This window comes from Castanea sativa, chromosome 8 (assembly GCF_040712315.1).
Source record: "Castanea sativa cultivar Marrone di Chiusa Pesio chromosome 8, ASM4071231v1".
NCBI classification, from domain to species: Eukaryota; Viridiplantae; Streptophyta; class Magnoliopsida; order Fagales; family Fagaceae; genus Castanea; species Castanea sativa.
The window spans coordinates 54,227,994-54,239,862 of record NC_134020.1 but is presented as its reverse complement, the minus strand read 5'-3'; the positions used below and the strand labels follow the sequence as shown (position 1 = coordinate 54,239,862).

General features: G+C 32.1%; 2 protein-coding genes across 2 annotated transcripts; one reads left to right on the top strand and one right to left on the bottom strand.

Moving 5' to 3' along the window:
• The first annotated feature begins 306 nt into the window (after positions 1-306).
• Positions 307-3,039, top strand: LOC142608136 (loganic acid O-methyltransferase-like). The gene is made up of 3 exons (XM_075779847.1): positions 307-487; positions 1,225-1,884; positions 2,577-3,039. The coding sequence occupies exons 1-3, from the start codon at positions 437-439 to the stop codon at positions 2,916-2,918; spliced, it is 1,053 nt and encodes a 350-aa protein (XP_075635962.1). The 5' UTR covers positions 307-436; the 3' UTR covers positions 2,919-3,039.
• Positions 3,040-5,064: 2,025 nt separating this feature from the next.
• On the bottom strand, positions 5,065-7,666 carry LOC142606811 (loganic acid O-methyltransferase-like). The gene is made up of 3 exons (XM_075778153.1): positions 7,506-7,666; positions 6,361-7,020; positions 5,065-5,527 (listed from the first exon to the last, which is right to left on the bottom strand). The coding sequence occupies exons 1-3, from the start codon at positions 7,629-7,631 to the stop codon at positions 5,183-5,185; spliced, it is 1,131 nt and encodes a 376-aa protein (XP_075634268.1). The 5' UTR covers positions 7,632-7,666; the 3' UTR covers positions 5,065-5,182.
• Positions 7,667-11,869: the final 4,203 nt, after the last annotated feature.

Sequence of the window (11,869 nt, the reverse complement as noted above, 5' to 3'; positions counted from 1 at the left end):
AATAGACATTAGTTTTATTATAAACATACTAATTCAATTTGAATTTCAGTTTATTCTTTATTTTGAAATGACCCAACAAAATTTTATTTATGTTTGGGTCCCCAAAGAGGCAAAGATCAAATCCTGATTTTCGTCCCTACTGTGATGAAAGGCAAAGAATGCTTAAGCAGGGAACACATGTAGTGGCAAACAAAAGCAGACTCGGTCAAACCTATTATAAAAAGGAGTGGAATAATTAACAATTTTTAAGTAATCTTTAATATCATTGGAGCACTAAAAAAATTCTTAAAGTTAAAAGAATATAAACGAGGAAGTAAGAAATATTGGCTTTACAAGGGGTAATGTCAATCTAAGAATTGAATCTTTCTTCTATAAAATTGAAGAGATAATTTCTTGGTGAATACAATTTCTCAGACACCAATATATTGCGTGAACCATGAATGGAGGCCTGGGTCTAAACAGCTATGCTCAAAACTCCTCCTTTCAGGTAGTCTTTAATATTCAAGTCTGCTTTTTGATCTATGTTCCTATTTGGTTTGTATCAGTATAACATCGCCACTTAAATTTTAATGGGGTTTGTTAATGCAACTACAACTTAAATGAAATCTGCTGGGCACTAAACAAACTGATATTGGCCCTTACTTGATAGCAATCGAGATTTTATTAAGTTCATATATAAAAATTGAAATCTAGATTCATTAATCTTGGATTCGAATCTCCTCGGCTCTATACTTTGGTAACTATTGTATTATCCAATTTCAAAAAAAAAAAAAAAAACACTTTGACTTAATCCTATATATGAATTTATACTCAAATTGAGACATATAAAGCTTGGTATGTCTGTAAACAATCAATTATGAACAAGTTATTTTATTTTCTGAAGTCATAGTTATTTATGGACAACTCAACTCATTTACTATTTTACAGCCCCACCTATGAGATGTAAGAACTCTTTTGTTCATAAAGAACTAGGGATGGTTTACTGAAAGAATTGCATAAAGAAATCTAATTGCAGAAGATGAGTATTTGCACGTTAAATTCTGTCGCAAAAATATAATGGAAAGAACAATTTGAGGGTTGGATATTGTTTACAAACTAATAACCCAAAATTTTAAGTCTTATTTCTAATCAATTTGCATTATAAATTTTGCTACTGTTAGATGATTTTCATGATTCTGATTATGATGAATATTAAAAATGATAATCACCACTTGTGCTGTGCAGAGAGGAGTTGTGGAAGTTGCCAAAGAAAAGATCAACGAGGCTGTAGCCAATCACTTTGACATCAACACCCTTTCAGGGTCTCTGAACCCAATATGTGTTGCGGACTTGGGTTGTTCTACTGGACCTAATACCTTCATCTCAGTACAAAACATAATAGAAGCCATAGAACTCAAATACATATCAAAAGGAGGAAATACTGAAACCCCAAAATTTATGGTGTTCTTCAATGACCAACTCTCCAATGATTTCAACACTCTCTTCATCTCCCTCCCTCCCAAAAGGCAATACTTTGCAGCCGGGGTACCGGGTTCTTTCTATGGTCGCTTGTTTCCCAAGGCATCTCTTCATTTTATTCATTCCTCTTATGCACTACAGTGGCTGTCAAATGTCCCAAAAGAAGTTATGGATGAAGGGTCACCTGCTTGGAATAAAGGAGGGATTTTCTACACAAATGCACCAAAGGAAGTTGAGGAGGCCCATGCAACTCAATTTGCCAAGGACATGGAGTCCTTCCTAATTGCTAGAGCACAAGAGCTTGTGATTGGAGGGCTACTAGCACTTTTCATTCCTGCTGTCCCTGATAACATGAGCAAATCTGACATATTTGGTGGTTCGGAGTTGGATCTTCTAGGATCTTGCCTAATGGATATGGCCAAAGCTGTAAGTAAACAATGTCATAACCCCTAGTGATTAAAATAACGTCGTTTTTACTTTGATTTACTAATGACATTACTTTTTTTTTTTGCACCAATCATAACAAATCGTGCTTAATTGTGAAAAATATTATGTCTTGATTTAAAATTTACTTGTATGTATATAGTGTGCAAAAGTTGTGAATGGCTGTAATTAACCCTTTATTGGGAAATTCTAACCAAGGTATAACTTTCAATACTTTGACACAAGAAACAAAAAATGGGGTTAATTACAATTATTCATATGAAACTCCAAAAAGTTACAATCAACATCCTAATTAGAAATTAATTTATAATATCAAGTCTACCATTCAAATTAATTAGTATATAAATTAATAAAATTAATGTACACTTATCCATCCTACAAATTTCTACAATTAACATCTTGATTTCACAATAATCTATCCCTAATCTAATACACTAATTTGGATGAAGAAGGACATTGCAAATTAATCTCAATCAAGAGAGTTGATTTAAAATTCTATTGTTTAGGGTGCATTGCAAACGTAACAAATTTTAAGTTGAATAACTACAATTATAGAAAGAACATGGATGTAACTGAGCTTCCATGTTTCAGTGACTAATCTGGTTAGATAGTGAAATATTGGTTCATGAAAAAGTTAGTACTTCCATGAGACAGACCATGGTTTTTAATTGCAGGGATTAACTAGTGAAGCAAAAGTGGATGCATTCAATTTGCCGGGTTATTTCACCTCCCCTAAGGAATTGAAGGCACTGATTGAAAGAAATCAGCATTTTAACATTGAGAGAATGGAAATATTGAATAGTCAGAAAAAGTATGTGAGCTTGCGAAATCCCTCAATGTGTTCTTTATTCCTAAGAGCTGCATTAGAAGGAGTAATTGCAAAGTATTTTGGAAATGATATCATGGATGAGTTGTTTAATCGCTACACTGAGAAAGTTGCAGAGTCCATCTTCTTCTTAAATCCAGAAGCTGATAAATCGATTGTATTATTTGTCCTTCTAAAGAAAAACAATTAGACTTTAGCTTTATTCCAACGAAATAAATATTATCACTTGCAAATAAATGTAACAATGAAAAGGAGAATATTCTTGTAATAAATTATCCATTAATTCGTACATCTTTCATTGTATAATCATTTTCAATGTTATACTTTCTTTCATTATTAAATAGTAGTATTATATCCCCTCAAAAAAAAAAATAGTATTATAATTATTTTGCAGTTATTTATGTATTTTATATAGGGTTTTGGAATAATGTTTAGCAATTAATGTGTGGATACTGGATATGCATTTTAAAGAAGTTTAGAATTACCACCGCGCACTCTTAGTGCAGTGGTCACTCTACAAGTATTTATACTTGTGGAGTGTGGAGGGTAAAAATCGGGGTTCAAGTCTCTAGGAGGGAGTTTCACACATATATATACACTTAGATTAGGCCAGAGTAGAAATTCTATCTTGTATATAAAAAAAAAAAAGTATAGAATTAATTTAGCAAAAAAAAAAAAAAAAAGTTTAGAATTAATTCTAACAAATTTTAGCAAACTTTACACACATATACACTTAGATTTAAAAATTAGATTATAATTTTAAAAAACTTAAAACACCAAACTGAAAAATCCATTTATATTTCACTAGAGACCCATATGGACTTTACAATCTCAGTTGTACGAAACCCAATTGGGTTTTGAAGAATTGTGTAAACTTATTAATGTTATAGCACTCAATAACTTTCTATGAGTATGAGATGTCTTTTTTATATATATAAATATATATATATATATATATTTTTTTTCTTTAAAAAAAAATCCATTATTAGATTGCATATTATTTTTATGCTTAATATTAAGGCTGTCCAGGCAGCCTGGAGACTCGAAAAAACCGACCAACCCAACCAGAATCGACCTGTCAAGGCCGAATCTGACACCTCCAACGATCCGTGACGGGTCTCAACACTCAGAAACCGATTTTGGCGGTCGAGTGGTGGGTTTCGTCCTCTAAAACTCGAGCCACCCAACCCGATCGACAAAAGCTAAAATAAGGTCGAAATCACCTCAATCCGGCAATGATCTGGCACTCCTCAGCTCCGATTCGGCCACGTTTAGCCTTCCTTCACTCAGACTCTCTCAAATTCGACCAAGATCTACTTTCCTTCTCGCTCAGATTTGCTCAAATCCGGCAATATTTGGGTGGATCTAGCTCAGATCTACTCAAATCCGATGATACTTGGCTTGATTTGACTTCGATCTACTCAAATCCGGTGATATTCAGTGAGATCTGACTAGGCCTCCACTTAGATCGGCGGAGATCTAATCTCCTTTTGCCCACTATTGCTGCTCATCGGACTTGACCAAACAGACAGATGGTCTCTTGCGCTTGATCCGACTCGACCCTTGGTGGTTGGCGGTCGGTTGCAGGTGCCTTCTCCTTCCACCTGACTTGAGCGGGTTGAGTCCAGGTTGAGGCCAAAACTGACCTGTGGATAGTCCTACTTAATATGTACACCTAACTTTATGATAGTCAATATTACACCGTATGATTAATAAATTAATTTTTAAGTACAATTTTAAAATGTGGGTTCCAATTAATTAGCTTAACTGGTAAAATTTCTAATGATTGAATAAGAAGCGGATGTTATAAGTTGAAACTCTTTAAAAAAAAAAATTTTAAATACAAAAAAAATTTGAAATTTAAATATATTAAAATTATGAAACATATTTAATGGTTATTAAGAGATTTGATATTGACAACTTAGGTCTAAGCCGGCTACACATGTAGATTACTGGTATAGTTTGCTCTCTTTTGTGAGGTTTGAACACCCCCCCCCCCCCCCGGCGGGCGAAACCCATTATTGTAACTATCAAATACATACACAAAAAAGGACATAGACCTAGGCCTATATAAAGCTTGGTATGTTTGTAAAATAAATAAATATAAATATAAACAAATTTTTTTTTGCCGTTAAATTCTCCGGAGAAAATATAATTGAAATAAAATTATAGGGTTTTGAAATTGATCACCCAAAATTATTCAATTTCATTTCTAAGCATATTGCATTCCAAAATTTGATACTGTTAGATACTTTTCATGATTCTAATTATAATGAATATAAAAAAAATGATAACCACCACCAGTAGAGAGGAGTTGAGGAAGCTGCCAAAGAAAAGATCAAAAAGACTGTAGCCAATGATCACTTGGACATCAAGAACCTTACAAGAGTATTCTCTTTTTCGTTGTACATTTTATTGCAAGTAAATTTTATTTGATCGGAATAAAGCTAAAGTCTAATAATTGTTTCGCTTGAGAAGGACAAACAATACAATCGATTTATCAGCTTCTGCATTTAAGAAAAAGGAGGACTTTTCAACTTCTTCAGTGTAGCGATTAAACAACTCATCCATGATATCATTTCCAAAATGCTTTTCGAGAACTCCTTCAAATGCGGATCTTACGAATAAAGAACGCATTGAGGGATTACACAAAGTAAGATACTTTGACTTGTTATTCAATATTTCCATTCTCTCAAAGCTGAACTGTCGATTTCTTTCAATCAATGCCTTCAATTCCTTTGGGGAAGTGACATAAGCAGGCAAATTGAACGCATCCACTTTTGCTTCACTACCTAATCCCTGCAATTGAAAACCATGTTCTATAATTACTCTCATGTAAGGAGAGAAGGCAATAAGGTAGCTTATAGTTTGGCTCGGTTAGCTATTAATGTGACAGGCTTTTTAGTTTGAATGGAGGATGTTCCATCCCAATCTAATTTGGTACTTCAGGCTAATTTAGCCGGTTTTTCTTAATTATGCAGTTCTGCCTTTCTTCTCAAAAAAAAAAAAAAAAAAAAATATAGTTAGTCAGCTTAAAATTTGAGACATTTGCAATGCAATCTAAACAATAGAATTTTAAATAAACTCTAATTCAAGATTAATTTGCAATTAATATCCTTCATCATCAATATCAATGTAACATATTAGGGGTAGATTATTGTCAAATCGGGATTTTGATTGTAGAATTTTGTGGTTTAGACTTTAGAGTGTACGTTGCAAATGCTTTTCTAATTTAGGAAAGATAAGTATACATTAATTTATTAATTTATATACTGATTTGGATGGCAGAGTGGACATTGTAAATTAATTTTTAATTAGGGTGTTGATCATAAATCTTGAAGTTTCATATGAATGATTGTAATTAATCATTTTTCATTTCTTATTTCAAATTATTGAAAGTTATATCTTGGTTAGAAGTACCAAACGAAGGTTAATTACAGTACTCTAAACAATAGAATTTTTAATCAACTCTATTGAGCTAGGTATAACATTTTTCAAAACTTATTTCACAATTGGGCCTGGCTTGTTATGATTGTTGCAATAAAAAATTAAAAAAAAAAAGCATCAATGGTGAATCCAACTCCAAATGATGTTGCTTCAAATCATTACAAGTCATGTTATTGTAAACTTACCACTTTGGCCATGTCCATTAAGCAAGATCCTAGAAGGTCCAGCTCTGTACCAATAAATGTATCAGAATTGCTCATCACATCAGGGATTGCAGGTATGAAAAGTGCCAATAGACCTCCAACGACAAGCTCTTGAGCTCTGGCAAATAGAAAGGAGTCGATGTCCTTGCCAAACTGAGTTGCATAGGCCTCCACAACTTCCTTTTGCGCATTTGTGTAGAAAATCCTCCCTTTATTCCAAGCAGGAGACCCTTCATCCATAACTTCTATTGGAACCTTAGACAGCCACTGTAGTGCAAAAGAAGAGTGAATAAAATGAAGACATTCCTTGGGAAACAAGCGGCCATGGAAAGAACCTGGTACTCCAGCTGCAATGTATTGCTTGTTGGGAGGAAGAGACTTGAAGAGAGTGTTGAAATCATTGGAGACATGGTCATTGAAGAACACTACAAATTCTGGGATTTCAGTATGTACTCCTTTTGATATGTATTGGAGTTTTATGGCTTCTATTATGTTTTGCACTGAGATAAAGGTATTGGGTCCAGTAGAACAACCCAAGTCTGCCACACATACTGAGTTTGGGGAAGCTGAAAGGGTCTTAATGTCAAAGTGATCGGCTATTGCCTTGTTGATCTTTTCTTTGGCAGCTTCAGCAGCCTCTCTCTACAACACAAGTGGTGATTATAATTTTTTTTTTAAATATTCCTCATAATAAGAAGCATGAAAATAATCTAACAATAGTGTTTGATGCAATTTTCTTGGAAATAAAATTAAATAATTTTGGATGGTCAGCTTCAAATTACTATCACACCCTCAAATTGTTATTTCAACTATGATTTCTACTATTTTTTTTTTTTTTAAGAATCAATGATTTCTTCGTAGCATAAAAATACTTATCTTCTGCAATTAGTTTTCTTAAAGCATGTCCTTCTATAAAAAAAGAAAAAAGAAAAAAAAGAAAAAAAAAAGAGCAAGTCCTTCAATTATGATAAATTCAACTATTCTCTTGGAAGCTCTTAAAAATAAAACCTATTTTCTTGGATACTAATTATGATAAATTCAACTATTTACTTGGCAATCAATGGTATAATCCAAAGATTCCAAACAAGAAAATAGATCAAAATGTAGGCTTGAATATTAAAGAAGACCTGATAGATGGAGTTTTGAGCATGGCTATAAGGGCCCTTTCCTCCGTTCATTGCATATGATTCAGGCGATGTATATGTCCTCTTGTCCTCCATCTCTCTCTCTGCATATGTCCTCTTGTCTTCCATCTCTCTCTCTTTCTCTCTCTCTCTCTCTAACAAATACAAACTCTATATATATGGGTTGAATTCAACTTTCAAGTTACCCATAGTATAATTTTAAGCAATATTACACCATTTAATAATTTTTTCTTGAATTAGTATTTTAAAATTTCAACCATTGCATTACATGCTCTTTATGTTTTTTAACAAGTATGTTATATTCTACACAAATCGAATATTATTTATTATTTAATTCATAAACTCATATTTTATACAGATTTAGAATTCAAAAACATAAAATTTAAACATTTGATATCTGATATATTTATAATATTTGAATTGAGCACCTTGAAATTTTGCAAGCATGAAAGGTATAAGAAGAAAACGTAATCAACTATAGATTTGTCAAAATCAGCATCTAATAAAAAAAATATTAAATGGTTTAAAGTTTAAACATTTTTTTAAAGTTACATTAAGTGAAAAAAAAAAAAAAGTTGGGTATAACTCAATCTCACCCTATGTATATTCTTTTTTTTTTTTTTGATTTACACCCTATGTATATTCGAAGCGCATATCTTCAGATTTGTTGATTTCTTCATCAACTTTATCAGATGAAAAATTCGATTTCTGTATTTATCTAGCCCTCCACATTGAAATTTTTTAATTAATGTTGTACCAAATACATCTTTAAATTTATATTATTTAATTTGAACCATCCTATTAATTTATTTAAGATTGGGAAGATATTCCGTGTGGTTCCTTACTTCCTCGATTTGATGCTTTAAGAAATACTATATATTAAGTAGTAACTTTTTAGTGTTTTCAATTTCATGCCGACTTAGACTTGCACAAGCTTGTTGTGTTGTGCTCCAATGATGTTATATTTTAATTGATTTAGACTTGATAAAGTATTCTCTCCATGAAAGCCCCTTGGACCTTACGGGTTTCCATCCTAAATTTTTTTCAAATTTTTTGGCTTCTTTGTCGGGAAATGTACTCAAATCCATCTGTTTTTTTTTTTTCTTTTTCTAAATCCTTTTATTTTTTTCAACACTTAAATCAAGACTTTCGATACTGCACCAAATGGTCCAAATCCAAATGCGAATGCAGCGAATCTATTGAAACACCTTTACATTTTCTTTGCAATTGTCAACTGCATCTTTAATTGGTATCATTTCTATGTCCGCAAATGCAATATTTCTCATGGTCTTCCTTGGTGATTACTTTATATTTTGCCATCTAGAACTACTTTTTACTTTTGTCATCTAGAACATATGATTAAGACAAAGACACTCTTACACCGAAAGTTTGTTTGTTTTTAACAAATATACGCTTTACCTTCTATAACTTTGATCAATTATTAAATAAGACACTTTTACGCCGAAAGTTGTTTGTTTTTAACAAATACACTTTACATTCTATAACTAATCAACCCCATGCAATTGATTTAAAAGTAATGACGTTAAAATAAATGAGTAATTGCCCTAAAGTAAGACTTTATATTTTGAAAGACTTTTACTTAAATTTAGCCGGATTAAGATAAACTGAAATGCTACGTTAATGTGGCTTAACAGGAGCATAAAAATAATAAATATTTTACTTAATATTTTAGATATTAGGAGATTGAGATCTATATAATTTTTTTAATAAATTTCGATTTAGAAGAGGTGTTTTAAACCCAAACCTTTCTTTTCCCATTATCTAAGTGCACAAAAATTGATTGAATGCACCTAATGGACCGAAGTGAACCAAACTGGACCAAATGGACTGAACTAGACTGAAGTTGTTTGAATGGACTGAAGTCGACCGAATAGAGTGAAGTTAAATGAATAGGACCAAAGTGGACAGAATGGATGAAATAGGACTGATGTGGACAACATAGGACCGAATAGAATCAAAATGGACAGAATATACCAAATAGGACCGAAGTGGACTAAATAAAACCGAATAGAACCAAAGTGCACCGAATAGGACCGAAATCTGCCAAATAGGACTGAACTAGACCGAATAGGGCCGAAGTGGACCGAATAGAACCAAAGTGGAAAATATAGACCGAATAGACCGTAATGGAGGGATTAAGAACGAATAGGACCAAAGTTGACTGAATTGGACAAAAGTGGACAGAATGGAAGTAATAGGACCGAAGTGGACCAATGTGAACTGCATTGGACCAAAGTAGACCGAATAGAACCAAAGTTGACAAAATGGACTAAATAAGAATGGATGGACCGAATATGACCAAAGTGGACTAAATAGAACTCAAGTCAATCGAATGGACTGCATGGGACCGAAATAGAATCATAGTAGATAGAATAGAACAAATAGGACAGAAGTAGACCGAAAAGGGCCAAAGTCGACCGAATAGAATCAAAGTGGACAATATGGACCTAAGTGGACTGATTAAGACCTAATATGACCAAAGTGGATTGAAGAGGACAGAATGGAAGTAATAGGATTAAGGTGGACTAATGTGGATCGCATTGGACCAAAGTAGACCGAATAGAATCAAAGTAGACAGAATGGACCAAAAAGGCCGAATATGACTAAATTGGATCAAATAGAACTAAAGTAGATAGAATGGGCCGAATTGACCACATAGGACCGAAATAGAATCAAAGTGTACTGAATAGACCAAATAGGACTGAATAAACCGAATAGAACTGAAGTGGAACGATAATGACCGAAGTGGACTGAATAGAACCAAAGTGGACAATCAATATAAGCCAAATGGATCGACACTGACCAAGGCGACCGAATAGGACCGAAGTGGATTGAATGTAAGTAATAGGACCGAAGGGGACAGAATAGAACCAAAGTGGATAGAATGGACCAAATAAGACTGAATGGACCGAATATGACCAAATTGGACCGAATAGAACTGAAGTAGACAGAATGAACGGAATAGACTGTATAGGATCGAATAGGACTGAAGTGGACCGTATAGAATCAAATTAAAAAGACCGAAGTAGATGGAATATATTTGAACGGACCGAATAGATTGAAACGCTAGGTTGATGTGGATCAGTAGGAGCTTAGTAAAAAGTATTAGACACCTAAAATATAAATATTAGTCTTTACACACCTAAAGTAATTTTTTTATATGTATTTCCTAAGAAATATAAAAAGTATTATCAAAGGGTTGGAATTTTATTACTTTTTTTTTTTTTTACCTATGATACTCCTTTTTTTTACACATGTTATTTGCATGACTCCAAAGCAATATGCAGGATTTTTATTAATAAGTAAATTAGACTATATAATAAAATGTAAAAAGCTAATCTTTTGTCTACTTATTCAATACTTTGAAACCAAATGGGTTGAAAAAGTACCTCTCAACTTTGACAATAGTTTTCTATATTAAATTTTAGCTCCTACAAATGTTTTTGGCCAGGAAAATATTTTGCCTATAAAATAATGACGCTTGTGATTTAATTCAAATTCATGATTATATGAATTTCCATGGATTGGGAGAGATTCTTCCAACCTATATAATTACAATGGAAATAATAAGAATTATGATTATAAGGCGCAAAATTACTGGTACAACATGGATATAACTCTAAAATGCAACACATGCATTCTATCTATTACATAAATTAGTCACGAATCTAGTGCATTGCATGTGGTAATATATATATATATATATATATATAATTTCTTTCATACCAAAATCAAAACAATTTAATTGATTTTTAAAATTTTTTATAACAGCATTAAGACAATTTCTTTTATTATACAATTTTTTTTAAATATTTTTTTATTCTTCATTGATTTCATCTTTAAGTTATAAGCAACCAAAAGTAGAATTCTAAAAAAAAACAAAATTCATCAATTTAAGGTAGCAATGCAAGAAAAATAATAATAAAAAATGCAACAAAAAATGAAAAACAAAATTGAGAGAGAGAGAGAGAGAGCCTTTTTGTATAGGAAAAATATGCATAAAATGGAGGAGATTGAGTGGCAAATTTATAATAAGAGGATGAGAAAAAGAAAAGCCAAAATAAAGGAAGATAAAAGGGCAAAATAGTCTTTAAATTTAAAACCACCCAAGAGGAATATATGTATACATTACTTTTTTTTTTTAATTTTTCATTAATTTATTATTTAGTTATAACATCAAAATTAAAGTAGATGAATATATAAAGTTAAATCACCTAAAATGAATTTGTAAAGCTAAAACCGCCTAAAATGAATTTATAAAGTCAGTATATTTATATAGTTAATATTGTAAAAAAAAAAAAATTTAAAAATAAATATGAAAAAGA